This window comes from Talpa occidentalis, unplaced genomic scaffold (genome assembly GCF_014898055.3).
Source record: "Talpa occidentalis isolate TD23 unplaced genomic scaffold, MPIMG_talOcc4v2.1 talOcc4.11, whole genome shotgun sequence".
NCBI classification, from domain to species: domain Eukaryota; kingdom Metazoa; phylum Chordata; class Mammalia; order Eulipotyphla; family Talpidae; genus Talpa; species Talpa occidentalis.
Window position 1 is genome coordinate 92041216 of NW_023601104.1, and position 20868 is coordinate 92062083.

A 20868-nucleotide genomic window follows, 5' to 3' on the forward strand; every position below is an offset into this window, starting at 1 on the left:
AAAACCAGACTAACCTTCAAAAAAAAAGTTGAAAATCTGATCTAGATTTGAACTTTCATTTATATACACACACCCCTACACACATGTATCATATCTTGTGTTAGTTGTTTTTAGTAATCCATTGCTCAGCATCTATTTGTATGTTTTAATATCTGTCACAAATGATAAAATATCTTTTTGCTAAGTACAGTATTCTGTTACAGCTTTGTTTGGCTGAAAGTATGTTTTTAAAGGAAAAGCATAAGATTAAAAGCATATGTCATTGGCCTGAAATGTAAACTTCGCCAGGGCAGAGATTTTTGTCTTTTTTTTTTTTATTCATCAGTTTTGTCCACGTTTCCTAGATGAATACCTTGCAAATGGCAAATGCTCACTAAATACTTGTTGGTTGAATGGATGTGTGATTGTTCAGTAATGTTTTAGAATACTGATAATCTGCTGTGGACATAGAGATAAGCATGTTTGGAGTGCATGTTATAACGTCATCCAGTGGAATTTTATACAGGAATGAAAATGAACAACATCTACAAATATTTCCATATTGCGAAGTGTTTAAAAGCAAGTTGCAGCAGACTGTAGACCTTCTGAAAAAGTTCAAAAACAGGCAAAATAAAGAATATATTGCTTAACATTTGGGTCAGAGGCCAGAGAAGGAAGGAATTCACGAGGCTGATAGAACAATAAGTTATTGTCCTGCTCAGCACTGTCTGAAAGATCTTTCTTGTAGCAGTAGAAATATTCTCTGTCTCTGTTGTCCAGCATGGACACCACTAGCCACATGTGACTTTTGAGCCCTTGGCAAGTGGCAACTGTGAGTGAGGAACTGAATTTTAAAATTAGTTCAATTTTCTTTAAGTTCAAATAGCCATATATGCCTAGTGCTGCCATATTGGGAAAAAACAGGTCTACTTCTGTAAGTGGCAAATTCATGTATGTTTATTTTGTTAGCATCAAAACTTACACATGTGTTAAAAATAGTGTTATATATGTCTCAAATATAACAATTTTTAAAAGCCATTTAACACAAAGCAAGCTTCCAAACTTATTTTGGCACCTCCAGTTCTGCTACTTCAGTAGGATCACAGTGTAGCACTTTCAGTCCTCAAGCCAGAATAGTGGGGAATCACAGTCTTTTATATTTGATTTTAGAATATGCTATGCAGTTGTTGTTAATTTTAGCTTTGGAAAATTTACTTTCTTAGTTACATTTTCTGTGGCCTATTTTAAAATTCACTTTCATTTCCTGATTACACATCAGTTAGTCTTTATTAAGGTAACTTGGAATATGCATAACATAAAAGAGCCAGTTGTTATACTTTAAAAATTCTTACCTGTAATCACCAAAAAAATTTAATGAAACTAATTGTTGAAGAATTCTCCATTTGCCTGTTTGCCCAGACAGGTAGTTAGTTAATGCTGAGTTTATATGGCAACTTTAAGAGGTATTTGGCTCAAGTGTTAAAGAACCTTGTCTCTGAGATGAACCTCTATGGAGGATGCCAGTGTTGAATGTATCTTTTAAAGTGTGGGTGCTAGATTTGGTGCCCTATGCTTGAATGACTGTTCATGAAGCTTTAGAACATTGGTTGTCTGCTGTGGACATAGGGACATCCATCTCTTTCCACACATTTGAAAAGTAGAAGTGAATTATCATTATGAAGATACTAATGTACACACCCCTCTGTAAGAACTCAAAATTTAGTCCCAAATAGCTGACTTACACTGTTGATATTTCACTTCAAGGAAACTTAAGAATCTTCCAGGGTTCAGTAGGATTATAGGAATGCAGAGCTCCCTTGCTGGGGAGCAGAGCTCTTGATTTCTGTGCTGTGTGTCTGTCAGTAGTTCAGAGCTCTGGCCCAGGAGGCGGAGGTGGCGGCGGTGGCGGTGGTGGAGGTGAAGAGGAAGACAGTCAGCAGGAATCTGAAACTCCTGATCCAAGTGGAGGCTTCCGAGGAACAATGGAAGCAGACCGAGGAATGGAAGGCTTAGTCAGTCCCACAGAAGCCATAGGGATCAGTAGTGGGGCCAGCAGTTCCTGTCCTGGCTGGCTTCGAAAGGTAATTCCTTTGGTAGAGGTACCTTAGATAATATAGCAGTCTTTCTGAAGGACTAGAAAGGAGCTGTCAGGATCTCTTAGTGTCCCACATGCCTGTTTTGCAGCAGGCATCTAGGCTTCTGATTTCTGCCTGAAAGAAATCACCAAATCAGGGCCTCCTTGGTGGCGCAGGCAGTTGAGCGCAGCACTGTGAAGCTGTCCACAGCCTCTGCAGTGCTGGTTCAATCCCCACCGGCCTTGGGGCAACCCACATGGCGAGCAGACCTCTCCTGCCTCGCCAGCTGCTCCCCTCAGCAGTGTATTTCACCAGTCTGCATGTTCTGTTCCCTGCTCTGTCTCTGGTGAGTCCTTTTGCCCTCCCACGCATCTGGCCTGTGCCCTGGCTCTTGTATAAATAAAATAAATCTTAAAAAAATAAATAAATAAATAAAATCACCAGATCATTAAATCCTTTTTTCTTGCTGCCAAGACACAAAGTGTTCTCATACCTGTAATACATAAGTGAATATAAACTAATGCAACGTCACTTGAAGACAGTTTTTATAGTGCTTGTGTGTGAAAATAAAGCTTATAGATTTTATACTATGGTTTGTAGAAGTAGGATATTGGGGCAGTTGGAATGCATTACAATAGAGAAATTGTTTATGAAAGTTGAAGTGCTGATAGTAAAAATCTTGGAGTATGTCTCTTTGTGTAGAAAGCTGGCCATAGTATATGGCTGTTCAGGTAAGGATGGAGTGTTTCTGTAGTTTAAGTCCATTCTTTTAAAAATTATGTAATGCATGGAATAATATCTACAAGACTATATGTTGATTATTTTAACTGGTTATCTGTAAGTTGTGGAATTGCTGGTGGGTTTTTTTTTTCCTCCCTTTGCCTACCAGTGTCTCATTTTTTTAAAAAGATTTATTATGTATACAGGAGCAGGGGTGTAAGCCAGTGGTACAGGGGGGTGAGAGGATTCACCAGAGACAGAGTGGGGAGCAGAACAGACAGATCCACTGAAATACACTGCTGAGGGAGCAGTGAGTGAGACAGGAGAGGTCTGTTGCACCATGTGGTCTGTTGCACCCTAGCCAGCCGGGGGCTCGAATTTGTGCTGCAGTGGCTGGGGATAGCTGTCTCCAACCCCTGCACCACCAGGAGGCCCTGTATCTCATATTTTACAGTGAACATTTATGGTTTGAAATTCTAAGTTTTTCACCAAAATAAAAAGGACTATAAGTTTAAAGCTCCCCGTACGATAAGACTAATTTGATAGTTTCTTAGGTGTATGAATGGGAGAAGCAGCACACTGTTCTCTCTAAAGCTTCAGCCTCAGTCTCACTGCCAAACCTATGAGATTCCCAAATCACTGTCTAGAGTAAGTGTGTTGGGAAAACATACCATGTACTTCAAGTGGTGTTCTTGAATTTGAGTTTGAATTTGCATCACTGATACTCCTCTGAGGATGAGCATGTGGGATGAGCAATGTTATAATCACAACTGTCCTGCCCCACTAGAGGGTGCTGATGTCATAACAGTGAAAACGATAGCGAGAGAGAGAGAGAGAGAGAGAGAGAGAGAGAGAGAGAGAGAGAGAGAGAGAGAGAGAGAGAGAGAGAGAGAGAGAGAGAGAGAGAGAGAGAAGGTAATTTGGGAGGCAGGAAGTGACTCAAACAGAACTGATGAGATTCTTCTTTATACGTAGGAGCTGGAAAATGCAGAATTCATCCCCATGCCTGACAGCCCATCTCCCTTAAGTGCAGCTTTTTCAGAATCTGAGAAAGACACTCTGCCCTATGAAGAGCTACAAGGACTCAAAGTGGCCTCGGAAACTCCTCCGGAACACAAGCCCCCAGGAGGAGCCTGGGTAACTGAGCTTTTGCCTTTGAACCTCAACCAAGTAAACAGTGGCAGTGAGCTCTACCCAGTTCTCCTGGCCATATCATCTCCACCTCTAGCGCCGTTGTCCTCCCTGCTGCCTGCATCAGCTCATTACACTATTCAGTAGTGCTTCAGTCCTCAGCCCAAGGCTAAGCTGAGCTGCCTTGAAAAGATATTTGACTTTTCACATTTCTGACCGGCTAACACCTTTCTATACCTAATGATTGTCTATCTTTTCTCCCTGCCTTAAAAATTTCAAAATTGAAATTCCAAAATTCAAATCCAGTTTTTTCCAAGACACTGATTGGGAGGGTGGGGGGCGGTGGAAGGACCAAACATACGAAGTAATGCTTATAGTATAAGTGAGTAACATCACATGTACACCTGACCTTGGTAGAAATCAAATTGTGGTAAATACTTCAATAACGCTGTCAACCATTAGGTCATCAAACTTTTTCTACAAAGGGCCATAAGTAACTATTTTGGACTTTGCCTGCCATGAGGTCTCTTTTGCAACTACTCAACTCTGACATTGTAGCAAAAAAAAAAGCAGTCCTCCATAATACTGAATGAATGAGCTTTCTTGTTTTCCTATAAAACTTTATTTATAAAAATAGGCAGTAGATTGTATATGGCATATGGAATATCATTTGCTGGCTATAAACAAAGTATGCTAGAAGAAGGGAAAAAATCCAGAGTATTTTGCCTTCTTGAATTGCTTTGGCAGTCCTGTTACTTGATCACATCTCAGGTCTCTTCTGAAGTGTGTTTGCTGAATTCATGAAAATTGTTTGATCCTTTGGAATCATAGTATCCTCCAAACCACATTATGCTTTTCCCTATTTCAGCATTTTAAATGGAAAAATATCAGCTAACTAAAATTGTTCATAAAATTCTCCAAAATAGATAATTGTTCTTTTACCTTAACGTAATGGGGACTGAGACATTAAGGGAACTTGTTATGTTAGTCAGGTGCTCTTATAATCCCAGCAGTTTTCTGTTTCTCTTACATGTACCTCATGTGTACAGATGTTCTGTCTTGTTACTTTGAAGTCCAGTAGCACTTAGAGGAAGTTGGAATTGGGACATAGTGGCATTTAGTCAGAACTTCCTGTGACCTCTGTCTCTCTTTAGCCACCTCGGCTAACTCCTGCAGGAACGTGTGCTGGGAAGGGAACACAGCTGACTCCTACCTGTGCATGCAGCGCGCTGCAGGTGGAAGTTGAGAGACTGCAGGGTCTGGTGTTGAAGTGTCTGGCTGAACAACAGAAGCTACAGCAAGAAAACCTCCAGATTTTTACCCAACTACAGAAGCTGAACAAGAAATTAGAAGGAGGGCAACAGGTACGAACATGAAAAGAATAATTTAATTTCTAAATCTATCCTGAAGAATCAGAAATAAAACACCAAGGACTGAAATAGACTTATTCTTTCACAAGTACTTACCTTTCTATGATGCAACTCCTGTAATTAATTCCAGAAGCCTTGGGCCTTGTTCTGGCACCTGGGTTGAATCATTTTTGTTACCTAACTTCCTTTTTTTTTTTTTTTTTTTTTGTTACTCTGCTTTTCTTTTGCTTCTTATATGAAAAACTTTAGACATTATTATTCAGTTAACACTTATATAGTCATCTAAATTCAACAATTATTAACATGCTTATATTTCAGATAATGTATGTGTTAAAAATATGTGGTTATATATCTGTATTTAAAATATGTGGTGGTGTATATGTATGTATATAAATTGATATGTATATTCATATTTATATATATTATTTTTCTCGTGGCATTGACTTGAAGAAACTTGGTCAGTTTTTTTAACAGAATGTCCCACATATGTTAAAAATAAGCAATGTCTTATTTTCTTGGGACAAAGTACTTGGGAAAATAATACACATTTGTTGTTAAGCCTAGGGTGACTGACAGCTATAGCAGGCAGAATTTTCTACCTAGGACTATCTCAGTTGTTTTGGGGTTTTGTTTTTAAGATTTATTTTATGTATTTATGAGTAGAAGAACTGGGGTGTAGGCCAGAGGTGTGGGGGGTAAGAGGATTCACCAGAGTGGGAAGCAGAACAGGCAGATCTACTGAAATACACTGCTGAGACAGGAGAGGGCTACTGCACTATGTGGGTCAGCTCCATGACTGGAAATCGATCTCATGTCGTAGTAGCTGCCGGTAGCTTGACAGTGCTGAGACTTAACCACTTGCGCCACCAGGGAGGCCCGGACCATCTCAGTTTTTAAACTGATGGTTATGCATCCCAGAAAGTCCTGCAGTCTTGGGAAGACCAGAATAGCTGGTCACGTTCACCGGCAACAAGTGTAAAGGTATGACTTTAGCTAAGATAGTATTATGAGCGTCTCATTAAACTGTGGCTTGGAATCTTAAGAGGTTGGCATTCATAATCTGGTCCTAAACTGTGTGAGTAGGTAGCAGTGCTGTTAATATCCAACTGTTTTTTTTATCTGGACAGGTGGGGATGCATTCCAAAGGAACGCAGACAGCAAAGGAAGAGATGGAAATGGATCCAAAGCCTGACTTAGATTCAGATTCCTGGTGCCTTCTGGGAACAGACTCCTGTCGACCCAGCCTCTAGTCTCCTGAGACTGTATAACCTCCAGGAAACTGGGATCCAAAGAACTTCACAGCACACTTACTGAATGCAGAGAGCGCTTTCCTGGCTTCGTTCACTTGCAGACAAGGAGCGCAAGGCGGAGGCTCTGAAGCACTTTCCATGGACACTTGGAGAGTGGCATTGCCTTTTAGATAGGATCTAGGAGTGGTTTTGTTTTGGAAAATGGAAGGGCCTGTGGCCCTGGCTTTGTCCTCAGTGACTGCCATAGCAACAGCAGCGCAGTACCTCATCTGGTGATCCCACCTTTGAAGAGGAAACACAATGCTCACCTTAATTTTGCTGGTAGCAGCTTATATCCCATTTATCATTTTCACCATTAATTGGTAGCTGCCTTGGGAGTTCAACAGGCATTGCACCTCTGGGTGGAGGAGGGAAAAGTGTAAAGCTGGAGTGAGCTGGAACCAAGCCTGGCCCTTCAAGGGTCATCTGGAGAGGGGTGAGGTGTTGTGAGCTCTCTCCAAAGCCCTGAGTTGAGGAAAATATGTCTGGGGAGTCACTCTAGGGCTTGTTTTCAGAAAGTTCAATTCCTTCGTGCAGCTCAATGCTTTAGGAGGAAAAGTGGGCTTAGATTGCTTTTCCTCTGAGGGTTGATTGAAATTTCTTCAGTGAGGAATAGAGAAAGAAGGGCAGGTCCCTCCGCATCACACAGCTGGAGTTTCAGGTTGCGACTGATGCCGGGTGGATTTCCCAGCTTTGGAAGATGCCTCTCAGAGTGAGGTGTCGCATAGAGAATTGAGGTCAGTGGGGCAGTGGGAATGGCCTTAAGAGAAAATTGTGAGGGAGAGGAGGTCTTCCTTTAGCTACCTCTGCTTGGTATCTTCAAGAGGCCTAGAGAGACTGAGTCTCCTGCTCATAAGAGAACTGCTTGTGCCTCTGCCTTCATGACTCTTAGGGTCCTAATCTTGACATCAGCAGCCCCAACCACTCCCTTTCCGTATGTCTAGTCAGTATTTTTCCCCTTTTGATGTTTTATGAAGCCTTATCAGTGAATCTGTATCATCTTTCCTGTTTGAGTGGCCCGAAGCCAGCACCAAACCCTGGTAGTCCCTGAAGCCTAACAGAACAGTAGAACCTGCCAAGTAAAAGGAATTTGGCTAAGAGCTCCCTTTTATTCCCATATTCATTGTGGCCTTGTAGACAGAGGCAAGTTAGCTTTCCCGAAGAGAGTAATAGTATCCTAGAGCTCGACGACGTCGCAAAGTTCTAGGCGAGCGTTTTACTTCAGGATGTTAGCTTAGCCGCTCATCTCGCCTTAGGAGATGTTCCTCTAGCGTCGTGGGTCCTAGGAGCTGCTTTGATGAGTCTCACATCCAGCCTCCCCTACAAACAGCTTAATTCATTTTCATTTCTTCCAAACCAAAAGATTCATGTTTGGCAATCTGCTTAATATGTTGGAAGTGCCTGAGCAGGGGGCTCTAGCCATCTCCCTAGAACTGGTGTAAAGGCTGTACCGGGGGACACCCCGGGGCTGGGGATGGGCAACTCTGTTCAATGGGACCGCCGTTGGTGTGATGTTCCCATTGTTTTCTCGATTCTGGGAAGCCTAGTACCATGGTACTAATGTAGTCCCTGAAGCCTTTTCTTGAGATAAGGGAAGGGGCCGACAGAAACCCTGGATTAAAGTTTTAAGTTCTGGGGACTTGGGGGTTTGCTAGAAACCCTAACACTGGGACTTGGTTCATCATGTAAATGCAGCTTTAATTTTTTTAAGGACTGACTGGCCTTTCATAGTCCTGTGTCCCTTGCGCTCACCATCTCAGCAGGCCTGAGAGGCAGGGTCCGTGTGGGTGTTCTGCGTGAGATTTGCTTCTGCTGTGGACTGAGGAGCGCAGGCATGTTGCTGAAACAGTGGGATGAGAGTGAGAGCCTGCTCTCGTTCCAGATGGGAGTTGTTCTCTAGCATATTCCCTTGGGAAGGCTAGGTTTGCTATTAATCTGGCTGAGAATCTAAGTTCTGTGCCTTAGAGACAATTTGCACTTTCCCAAATCGTGCCTGGGACAGCCATTTTATTTTCTCCCACCAAACAGCTATGCAAACAGAAACCAGTTCAAAGGTGGCAGCCTTGCAGTAGATGGAATGGTTTTCTGTAGCTAATGCCCTTAAATTTTGTCCTTCTTTTTGCAGTACTAGGTGGTTTAAGTTTTCCAGTAGTATTACTTTTGAGTTATAGTATAACCTGAGTTACTCCTCTGCTCTGACATTGTTGCTGAATAACTAGTTTATTGTTAGCCAGATGTTTGAAAGGTTGAGGGTGGAGTGGTTTGGCGTTTCTGTTTTAAATAAACATTTAAACTTTTAATCAGTGCTGTGCCTCAGTAAGCCCACGCATGGACCTTAGTAACTGAGGGTAAAACACCCAATTCTAGGCCTTTGTGGATCTTTGATTCGATGAGTCTTCATATAAACAAATAAATGGCCTTGTGACAGAAACAACACAAGACATTTGCACAGAAATAAATCTTTGCTTTTTTCTGATTTCTTGCTAACAGAATTGTTTCTGCTGCTACCTTTCCTGTCCCCCCCCTCCAAAAAAAAATTAAAATACTGTGCTCAGAATACAGAGGGAGAAAAATTGAGCCATTAAGAAAGGAAGGAGGATCTCTTCTTGTATTCATCTCCTCATCTCAGTGGGCCTTTTCAAGTGATAATGCCAGTTTATATTTATAAAACTGTTTTCCCTTAAAGAGGCTGAACTGTATTGGGTCGCCCGGGCATAGCACAGCCAAGTCAGAACTTCTCTTGGCTAAACATTTCACTAAAGTTTAAAGCAAAAGCAGCCCTAAACCTCACATTTCAGTGGGTCTCCCATATATTTGGAAACATTCATAATACAAAGGACAACTTTGGAGTGAGGATGTATTGTAAATAAATTCATTCAAATGAGTATCCCTGGGCCTCCAAAGAAGTATTATTCATGATAGTGTCAGGGCAGAGTGGGGTGTATGTAGTCAGGGCTGTAAAACATGCTCCTTGTTGCAAAGCCAAAAATCACTTATTGCTTCAGTGATTCACTGTGGAAATAAAAGTGCTGATCACTGAACCTCACGGAATCATGACCACTAGAGAGAAAAATGTTATCTGATTGCTGCTTCCTCCTGTGCAGCGCGAAGACAGCTAAGTGGGTAAGTCGATGACCAAAGGCAAGTGTTGGCCGGGAGGTGCGGTGCTGTGTTCACCACAGGGCTGGTAAGGAATGCTGTCTGGCCACATCTGCCTACGCTTTTAAAAGAAGAGTCCCCCAGGTAAGTTTCATCATGATATTTTTCCAGTTGCTTAACTTTTTGAACTTTACATTTTAGATCATTTACTTGCACTAAAGTAGTGTAACACATGGACATTAACAAGCAGCAAGTATTTTATCCATCGCCCTCTGCTATCCAGGGAGAGAGATAGGTAAAAAAAATGGGTTCTTTTCCCAAAGATCAGATCAAGCTAAATTGAAAAGACCTAATAGATATCCTTGTATAATCAAGGCCTAGACACATCAAGACTGAAGGGAACACTAGAGCGCTAGCTAATACTGTTTTTCTAGCAACCGAAGAATGAATAGCTGCTTCCTGTGTCTACAGGATGCACCCCCTGCACACACATTTCTCCCTGGAAGGCCCTGACCTGTGATCTTACATCAGGCCAGGATCCCAAACCCAAGTGACTGTGGGGCCAGGCCAGATGGAGCCGTGGTGTGTGGGGTGCTCTGAAGGAGCAGCTGGTTCTGAACTCCACTTAACTGGTCCTGTGCGGAGTTGCTGGCCCCCGTGTTTCTAGAACTCGCAGTTTGTCACGAGGTGCTCCATATCCAAAGTTTTTAAATTATTATGGCTGTGGGGCAAAGCAGTCCACAGCGCTACCACTTCGTGGCCTCAACTCATTCTTCCTTTTGCTTGATACTTTGCTTTTACTATCATGTAAAACTTAAAAGTATGTACCTCAGTAAATTTGGCTGAGGAATACATATTGTGTTAAATACCCAGTGTCTGTGTAAGATTCTTTTTTTGAGTCACAACCAAGAAGTCCTTTATGTGATAATATTTTCCTTTGCAACATCAGAAAAATATAAAGCAATTCATTATATGCTGTTTCTTAAATAATCATTTTTTTCCAGCCTAGTATCTCAGCTTCACAGCCAAACTCACATTTCAAATTGGTCTGGGGCCTCCCTGGTGGCACAGGCGGTTAAGCGTGGCGCTGTGAAGCTGTCCGCAGCCTCTGCAGTGCCGGTTCGATCCCCACCGGCCTCAGAGCATCCCACATGGCGAGCAGACCTGTCTCGCCCGCTGCTCCCCTCAGCAGTGTTATTTTGTCAATCTGCCTATTCCGTTCCCTGCTCTGTCTCTGGTGAATCCTCTCACCCTCCTGCGCATCTGTACCCCAGTTCCTATATAAATAAAATCTTTAAAAAAAAAAATCAAATTGGTCTGACTTGTGAGCCCCCCACTCCTCACGAGTCACAGAGGAAATGAAATGAGAGGCCATTTGTTGTTTAGTAATACATCAATTTGTTGTGTGCCTGGTCACCACTGCCCCGATCAAGTAGGGTGCTCTTTCTCTAGTATTTTAAACTAACAAATGGACACCTTTGGGGGGATAATCTTAACTATTTCAGATCAGTTATGCTCCTTCATCCCACCTCAACTGATAGCCCCCCTATCAGTGGGCCTTCGCTTCTCCCATTTAAGTCTAGAAATCACTCTTGTTATTTTAAGTCCCTGAAACGCATGTCTTGAGGGCCTGATTACAAAGGTGACTTGCACTAGGCATGATTCTACAAGGAATATTAAAACGATCTGGTCATGTCCCTTGAGTTTACTTTCTGAAATAGAAGTTTACTGTGGTGCAAGCAGCAGGGACACATGACACTGCAAAATCCCAGTTTGCTTTGCTGGTAGATTTTGTTGCTGCATTTCAGAAAGCCTTCCAACCAACATGATTTGAAAGAGTGCTAGAATAGCTGAATTTTTTTTTAACATACGAAACCAATTAGAACAAATGCAGAGACTTAGGAGTGTGCTTTCCGCACCCCATCCTGTCAACTGCACAAAGACGAGGCTCCGCGTGTCACATAGTACACCACAGGGAGGGGCTCCGATACCCTGGTGCCCTGGCTTCCATATGTTTATTGGCTTTTGTACAGGACCATGCAACAGGGAGGTCAAGGAGAGACTTACACTTGCTTCCAGCAAAAATCTCATCTCTTGTAAGAGATACCAATTAGGTGATTACAATCCTCTGACATCAACTCATCTTCATGAGCCAACTTCTTGTAAAAGCAAGAAGAGCTAACAGGAACCACAGCCATACATTGCAGAAGCAGTGGCCAGAAGGCACCCCACATGCAGACACTTAGCACAACCCCCAAGCAAAGACCTGTGAGAAGAGTATAATGCAGCCTGCTCACTACGCGGAGTGTCTTCACCTATTAGTTCTTAGGGCGGTAACAGGCTCACCAGCCTGAGGGGGGAATCTGCTGGGAAGCTAAGGCTGCTTTCTGCCTCATGCTGCTGAGCAGTGGGTCTCCTCACAGATTTCAGTGCTGCAGGCGTGTCTGGGAGACGTGAAATTTTTAGTTGTTTCTACTTTGCATCAAATTGTTCTCCAGTGTACTGCTAAAGAGAAGCAGAGCCTTCCAAACTGTCGAGGAAGGTGCCACTATTTTCTGCTCAACTGCAATGCTTCCTTGGAGGTGGAGGGCGGTTCTTGATGGTCTTACACTTGGGAACGTGCCTCTCAACCACCTTGGGAGCAAAGTAGCGGCTACAGTGAGGACACTGAATATAGTCTGGATTTTCTGCAGGCAGGATGGGCGGCAAGTCAACGGGGTTTCCACCTTTGGCAATTATCTGCTGGACCTCCCGAGCCTGACGGAGGGTGCGGATGAAAGATTCATGCTTCTGTCTCCAGTTGCTCTTTGGAGGCACTTCAGCCTGTAAGTAGAAGGAAACTGGTCATTTATCTTGGCATTTCTCTCCTTTCCTTGAGGCTCCACTAGAGTGACAGGAAATAAAAAGCGCATTAGTCCGCCAGGTCAGAGAGAGCAGGAAAGGCACAGTGATGACTGGCCAGAGTGGAGGCACTTATACGAGGCCTGCAAAGGGGGATAGTACTGAACGGCAAACTGTTTTCTCAGCAGAATCAGGGAAAGGCTCAGGGCTCAGAAGTCCCAGAGTGTGGCAAGGGGAAGGGATGCTGGACTGAAAATGGTTGGCCCCCAGGTCTCTGCCACCTTGCACAGCCAGTGTCCAACCCTTCCAGCACCCTCAGAGGAGAACAGGGGCTCATTCTCTGCAAAAATTGATTGACATGTTTCAGACTCAGGAAAGCCAAGCACAGTGGAAACATGGTTAATCTCAGGGCTGAAAATGGGGATTAAGTGCAAGAGAGCATGATGAAGTGTGGACTTGGCAGCCTTCTTCCCCCACTCACCTCCAGAGTACCCAGCACTCGCTGGCACCTTCGCAGGTGACTGAAGGGTTCTCTGGATGCACCGCGCAGTCGCGAGAAAAGTCAGTGGGTGCTGACTCTGGGGGTCCCAGCTGGAAGGCTCACTCTTTGATAACTCCCTTAATCAACAAGCCCCACAAAAAGCTTAAATATGAATGGACAGCTAAGTTTATCCAGTTATTTGAGTAAAACCCTAACAAGATAGGAACCAATACAAGCCCATGAACATATACGCTGCGCAGTCTGGAAGCAGCAATAAGGCTGGTGGCAGAAGAAAATTTTTTTTCAATAAAACCCATAATATCAACAAAAGTAATAGAATAGATTATATCTATAAAAGAAGAATAAGGGGCCTCCCTGGTGCCACAAGGGGTTAAGTGTCATCACCTCTCCTGACTCGCCTGCTGCTCCCCTCTGCAGTGCATTTCAGTCAATATGCCTATTCTGCTCCCCACTCTGTCTCTGGTGAATCCTCTCATCCCCCCTCACCTCTGACCTGTACCCCAATTCTTATATGCATAAATAAATCTTAAAAAATAAGAATATATGTAATATGAAAAAGGAAAACTCAGAACTAGAAAGAACTATTATAAATTAAGACTTTGATAACTGAAAATAAAAATAGGAATGTGGGGCCTCCATGGTGGTGCAAGGAGTTAAACACAGCACTATAAATCTATCCGCAGCCTCTGAAGCATGAGTTCGATCCCCCGGCCGGCCAGGAAGCTACCCACATGGCGCAGCAGACCTCTCCTGACTCACCCACTGCTCCCCTCAGCAGTGTATTTCAGCAGATCTGCCTGTTCTGTTCCCCACTCTATCTCTGGTGAATCCTCTCACCCCCCCACACCTCTGGCCTGTACCCCAGTTCTTGTGTGCATAAATAAATCTTTTAAAAAAAATAGGAATGTGGTAATGTCAAGAAATTATTCAGAATGGGAGGAAAAGATCAAAATGAAAAGTTGAAAAGATTAGAAAATTAGAAAGTCAACCCAACACCTGATTAACTGGTATGCCAAAATTAAAAGCAAGCATGAGAAGAAAATAAATAATATGCTTTCAGGAAAAAAAGTTGGTTTTATGTAACAGAGCCAGAATCAAAATGTCATCACATTTCTCATTCAAAAAAAAAAAAAAAAAGGTTAGTGGGGAAAATACCTTAAAAGTTCAAACAAAATCCTTTCCACCTCGAATTCTATACCTGGCCCTATCATTCATCAAATATAGGCTGTGTATATTTTCATTCATTCCAATATAAAAAATATTCCTCCCATGTACTTTTCCTAGTAAAGTTCAGAAAAGCAAGGAAAAGGAGAAACGCCAGAAAAAAGAAGATACAGGGGCCTCCCCAGTGGCGCGGCGGTTGAGCGCTGGGTTGCGAAGCTGCCCGCAGCCTCTGCAGCGCTGGTTTGATCCCCGGCTGCTCCCCGGCCACCGCAGGAGGGTCCCACATGGCGCGCAGACCTCTCCTGCCGCCCGCTGCTCCCCTCAGCAGTGTACTTCGGTCCTTCTGCCTGCTCTGCTCCCTGCTCTGGCTCTCGTGAATTCTCTCACCCTCCCGCGCTTCTGACTGTACCCAGTGCTTGTATACATAAATAAATAAAAATTTTAAAAAAGGAAAAAAAAAAAAAGAAGATACAGCAGGCCAGGAACAAGCAACCCAACACAGAAGAGAAGTAAAGAGAAACCCCAAAACATCAGGTCTGCACATTGAGAACAAGCAGTGCAGACTGGAGCAGGGGCACAGAGAGTGGTGGAAGGCAGGATCCCCAAGTACAGATGTCAGACAGAGAGATTATGAGAGGTGCTTGCACACTTACAAAAACAGTAACAGGTGTCAGACATGGGCCTGGGGGCGCAGGAAGGAGTGCTGGGGAATTAGAGACAGTCACGTAGGAAAGCAAACTAATGACAACCTGAATCACTTATTAACTCCAAGTGCATTGAGCAGGAACAGAATTGTTCAGTCATGAGGGAACAAAATTTACATGGCCATTAGAATGCAAAAGCTGATTACTGATTTAACCCAAAATTGTGATTCTACTCCAACAGAAGGATAAGAGAAGCATAGTAGGAGGAGCAGGGATATGAAAAAGACCTTAACCCACAGTGTCCATAAGAGGAAGTCAACACAGTGTGTGCAAAATTGATAAATCAAGAAAATAAGCATGTTATTTAGAAATAGGGAGCTGGACAGCAGAGGTCATCTGACAGAACTGAGGACTGCCCCAGGGGAAATTGAGGGGCTGGAGAGCAATGAGACAGGAGACTGCCGATCTGCATTATAGGGCATTATCTGGCTTTTAAAATGTAGTCAAACATTATTTATGTTAAAAAAATTAATTTTCAAAAGAAGATAAAAGAAAGGAGACAAGTACCTGTTTGGTGAGCTGTGATTTTTTAAGATGACTAATAGGAAGAGATGGCTATCAAAGGAGGGAGCTGTCGGGAAAGTCTCTTACTAAAACAGACATGAAGGCAAGAGCATCAGTGTTAGATGTATCCAGGAAACAAAAAGAATTAAGGGAAAGTTCCTCGACTCTATGATATGTACATTTTATTCCTTCATCGTGTTGAAATTTTATCCACTTAGCATTTATTAACCATAAAGCACAACAATGTGGTCCCTGTGCTCAAGTGCTTAAGTACAGGGACGTGAGTAAGAGTTTGCTAGAAGGTATATGAAGATTAAAGGATACAAGAAAAACCACCTGTTGTGAGTGCGCTGAAGGAATGACAGGGAGACTCACATCACCTGTCTTCCTGAAACACAAAGCTTGGGAATAAGACTTGAGACTTTTCCAAGGACGGGAGTGCACCTCAAGTCGGGTCCTTTCTGCCTTGGTGCTCAAAGCAACACATTCCCCAAATCACTTTCCAAGGTATCTGATCGCAGAAACCCAATTCTTTTGCTTCTCTACAACTGGGTATAGGAATTTAAGAAGAATAAGATGTTTAAGGTTCTGGCCAGAAGTAAACTGCTACAACGGGACAGAGAGCACTCCAGTGGATTCTTGGATTGACCAGAAATAAAACAGGAAAGAACAGGAACTGGTGGTCACAGAATTATCAACAAGAGCAAAATGTTGACTTCTTATTGGAAAATAGTTTTTAGGGATTATCTCTGAAAACTGAAGGAATTTGCTTATGGTAATCCTCCAAATTGTACTGGAAAAATAACTCTTAATGCAAATAACTTCTAACAGCCATCCGATAAATGTGTGGTTTTTTTTTTTTAAGATTTATTTATTTATTGAGCGCTAAGCTGCCAGCAAGCATCTGCTCCCAGCCACCGGAGGAGGGTACATGGCGCGCAGACCTCAGCAGTGTACTTCGGTCCTTCTGCCTGCTCTGGAGTGCATGTAGAATAAATCATGCCAGTTTAAAAAAAAAAAAAGATTTATTTATTTATTTATACAAGCACTGGGTACAGTCAGAAGAGGGTGAGAGAATTCACCAGAGCCAGAGTGGGGAGCAGACCAGGCAGAGTGACGAAGTACACTGCTGAGGGGAGCATCGGGCGGCAGGAGAGGTCTGCGCGCCATGTGGGACCCTCCTCCTGTGGCCGGGGAGCAGCTGGGGATCGAACCGACATTGCAGAGGCTGCGGGCAGCTTCGCAACCCAGCGCTCAACCGCTAGCGCCACCAGGGAGGCCCCGATAAATGTGTTTTTAAAGGCCCCAGCAAACATGCACATAGATTGTAAAGCAGGTACGAACAAAAGGTGCTAGTGCAGGAAAGGGAGGGTTGGAAAGAAATGATCACAGAATGACATGCTTATATTTTGCTAGAATATTAGAATGGGTGGGGCCTGTGAACTCATGTGGTCTAGGCATTCCCAAACTTTGAATGATTTGCTTACCACTTTCACTTTATACCCCTTACTGTTAATTACTGTTTTTCTTTACATTCAAGATTGCTGGACATTAAGGGCTTACTATGTTGCTATATTCTTCTAACATACACTACAAGGGCTAAAATGAAGCTTGTCAGCATGCCACACTGAGAAACACTCACTTTAAATCCAAGCGGTAAACTCAACAGAGTGGGATATTTATAAGACAATCTGTTCTGACTCTCCAGATGTGTCTGTGAAGATCTCTGAAACTTGTCATGTGTCTTATTAAGGTTCTTGCTTTTTACAACCTAGTTTTTCTGCAGCTAGAAATGTTTTGAGAGATAACCAAAAATAAAGTTCTTTACCTCTGCAGTGCATACACTCTAAATGGGTAGAAAAAGAATTCCAAACCCAGCTGTGTTTCGTGTGTTTACTAAGAAGGTATATTCAAAGTGGGCCCATCTTTAAAAAGAAGATACAATCATAAGAGTAGCAGCATGCTACTTTGGGGAAGTGGCAGAGTATATTATAAAAAGCAAGGGAATTCTCTCAGGGCAATGAAATGCTGCAGAATTTTCTTCTTTATATTTTCCTTGTCTTTTAAATTTTCTATAGTATATATTTTATAATTAAAAGAACATATATTTTTTAAATCTAGATTTTGGAGTCATCCTGACTCAGATTTATAGGCTAACTCTGACATTTCAAACTGTGATTTTAAGCAAGTAACTTAACCTCACTGAGACTTGATTTTCGAACTGATAGAATCAGAGATAATAAAACCTTCACAGGGTGTGGTGAGGATCGTAAGAAAAGCCTGTCACAATGGCTAATAGCAGACAATGTTGATTCTCACTTTCTCCCTATGGGGTACAAGAAATTTTTCTAAAGAAAATTGATGAGGGTTTAACAGGCTCTTATCCCTGACCCCTTACTCAAAGTTAAATCCATCAGGCCCTGTTACCTTGGCTGAGGCTGGCCCCTTCCAGTTCAAGTACTGCTCTAGTTCTGTGCCTTTGGCCCGGGCTCTGGAGGAATCAAACACTTTCCTCTTGGAACCCTGCATCCTGCTGCAGACGCTGGAGTGTTTCTCCAGCCTGAGCAAGAGAAACTTGCGTCCACAATGGCTGCACTCGCCCAGCTCCGGCTCTTCAGCGGAACAGCTGGAACCTGAGGAGTCCGGTGGTCTGGACAAGCTAGAATTGCTGGTGTATCCCCGCAAAGGACTGCCTGGAGCTTCTGGAGACTGAGAAGTCTTGTCTGTCAGTGGCCCGGAGACACGGTTGTGCATTTTGTTATTGCTTGCCACCAGTCTTTCCCTTTTGAGCTTCTGTATTCCATAATCAGAGAACTGGAATGGACTAGAATTTTCTTGAGATTGTCTCCAAGTTTTATCCTCTCTCCTGTCTCTGCTGTACACTTCCTCAGACCCGGGTTCTGGGGAGAAGGCAGGCCTGTTTGTGGCGTTGTTATTCCCTTTAGCTCTCCTCCTGGGGTGTGTCACTCTCTGTAGCTCTCTTTTCTCATTTTCCTCAGCCTCTTCTTTTTCCCTCTGGATCCTTCTGAGTTCCTCCTCTGTCTTCTTCAGCTTTTCCTTCAAGAGGGTCTCTTTTCTTCGGATTTCCTCCTCTAGGCTCTCCCCTTCAGCCTCTAGTCTCTGGATTTGCACCCACTCGGTCCTATGGTAGCTTGCCATGGCGCTCTCCCTGTCTGTGGCAGCAAGAACAGTACCAAACACAGATGAATTAGTCCAGTTCCTTGAGTCAAAACTGCTGGATGAAAACTCTCTTGGCTCAGTGAGTTTTGAGGAGACATTTTGGTCCCCGGATGTGCCAGCCTCACCTGTACTTCGAGACTTCCGATGGAACACAGGTTTCAGTGGGTACGCCCGGTCCACTCCCACTCTCTTCTTTGTAAAGGGGATGAAGTCCTGGTTATTTGTTTCGGGAAACAAGGATTGAGGGCTGGATGAGTAAAAAAAACACTTTGCTTGTCCCTGGGGATTGCTTCCTGAATCTTGTTGACTGATTCCAGCACAGTGGGGATAGGAGTGGCTCTGGACTTTCTGGCAGGCGGTCCATTTGGGGTGAGTATAGAGATTGTCCCGTGTCAGTTCTTTGTTACTCAAAAGCTTTTGCTGGAAATTGTCCCTCAGATGCATCACTGAGGACTTCTGAGAAGAGTCACCTCGTTCATAGGGGTCTTGTTTGATTGAGTGGAGTCCTGGAGCTTCTGCTTTATTATAAGGGAGCATAACATCCATAGGCAGACGTGGCGCCAACTGGAGACCAGCCATTCAGGGCCTGACTGAAGCCTAGGAGAGATGTAAATCAGATATTTGTAAGAAGTTTGGGGTTCACCTCTACTGCAGAAGTAGACTATTACTACATTTTTCCTATCCATATATTTCCCCCTAAATTTTTCTAGAGACAGTGGTGCTGGGTCTGTCAGAGCTCTCTTTCAATCAGCATTTGGTGAGTGCTGACCATGTGCCAAGGACCGTGTTAGGTCCCGAGGATGAAAAAATGAATGGAATATTAGTGTCCCTGTCACCAGCCTCTGCCACACACAGGAACTGCCCCTGCCACATTACAGTGTCCTCTGTAGTCAGTGGAAAGAGCTGTTGGATTGAAAGTCAGGTATAAGGCCTGTGGCAAGGCCAGGCAACTTCCCCTGGCTGGCTCCAGTTTCTTCACCTGAACTGAAATGGACTTAGGCTCATGTCAACCCTGCCCCCCCCCCTTCTGCCCACCAACATTTTACAGGTATATGGCATAAAGAGCTCTCGGGGCTTTCTTCCTGCTGACTCCAAAGACCTCAGAGGCCGCCCAGGGCCTGCTACAGGTGTCTGGCTGTCAAAATCTCACCCTAGCAGTCCCCTCAACTATCTCGGTGGGCATGGAGGGTGGAGGGTCTGTAATCTAAGAACTGGAGTCCACCTGACCTAGCAGTGTGGGTTTAAATTCCACTGCTAGGGATCTACCCAAAGGACACAAAAACATTGATTCAAAAGAACACCTGTACACCTATGTTTATTGCAGCACTGTTTACAATAGGTGAAACCTGGAAACAACCCAAATGCCCCAAAATAGATGACTGGATCAAGAAGATGTGGTATATATACACAATGGAATATTATTCGGCAATTAAAAAGATAAACTCATGCCATTCTCAGCAATGTGGATGGAGCTAGAAGGAATTATGCTCCGTGAAATAAGCCAGAAGGAAAAAGAAAAATATCGGATGGTTTCACTTATAGCAGGAATATAGGGGAACCCAATAAGACATCAGTGTAAAAAAATAATAACAGTACAAAACACAACAAATCAAAAATGGACAATTATGAATCAGAGACATCCTGCAGGGGAGGAGGAGGGAGAGGGATCAGAGGGAGGGAGGGAGGAGCACAGGGGACTGAGGTGATGGTGCACGGGTGCCTTGGGGAAGGAAATTCTATGGGGACTACACCTGAGTGAGTTGGGGGAAGCAAATATTGTTGAAAAAGATAAAAATTTTTTAAAAAATGAACAATGATGTAAAAAATATATAAATAAAAAATCTTCAGCTTAAAAAATTAATTAATTAATTAATTCGGGACTCAGAAGTGAAGTTCTGTCCTGGGGGTCAATCAGGGCGCCCCCCTAGGGACTTCGCTTTGGGGACAACCTCTCGTTTTCCCGTCCATCGGGTCCCCAGGAGATTGAGGGTGCTGTGTTCCCGTGTGTCCCCACCCTTCCGCGTACCTGAGACTCTCGCGGACAGCTCTTGTTCAGGGGACACCCCAGGACCTAGTTTTCCCGACCCGACACCCGCCCAACCGACCACCGCGCGGGCGCTCCCCGCAGGCCTCTGTTATTCCCGTTGCCTGGAGACCAGCGCCCCCTCCCGCGTCCACCCGGGAGGGCGCATGCGCAGTCCGCGCGCGGGCCCGGGAGCCGCCCGCAGAGGGGGGTGCAGCCGGCCCGCGCGGCGCTGGTGCGGGAGCCCCCCAGCTCCGCAGCTCGGCCCAGCCTTGCACCGGGGGAAC

General features: G+C 43.9%; 2 protein-coding genes across 2 annotated transcripts in view; one reads left to right on the forward strand and one right to left on the reverse strand.

Moving 5' to 3' along the window:
- NEK9 (NIMA related kinase 9) overlaps positions 1–9553 on the forward strand; it is a 35624-nt gene extending 26071 nt beyond the window's left edge. Inside the window, exons 19-22 of the mRNA XM_037503842.2 lie at positions 1843–2060; positions 3750–3911; positions 5060–5269; positions 6403–9553. Of these exons, the coding sequence (XP_037359739.1) occupies positions 1843–2060; positions 3750–3911; positions 5060–5269; positions 6403–6525 (713 nt within the window). The 3' untranslated portion in view covers positions 6526–9553. The remainder of the gene's footprint in view (positions 1–1842; positions 2061–3749; positions 3912–5059; positions 5270–6402) is intronic.
- Positions 9554–11620: 2067 nt separating this feature from the next.
- On the reverse strand, positions 11621–20696 carry ZC2HC1C (zinc finger C2HC-type containing 1C). Its single transcript, XM_037502000.2, has 3 exons — positions 20585–20696; positions 17806–19155; positions 11621–12486 (listed from the first exon to the last, which is right to left on the reverse strand). Exons 2-3 carry the CDS (start codon positions 19135–19137, stop codon positions 12223–12225), a joined length of 1596 nt encoding a protein of 531 aa, XP_037357897.1. The 5' UTR covers positions 19138–19155; positions 20585–20696; the 3' UTR covers positions 11621–12222.
- Positions 20697–20868: the final 172 nt, after the last annotated feature.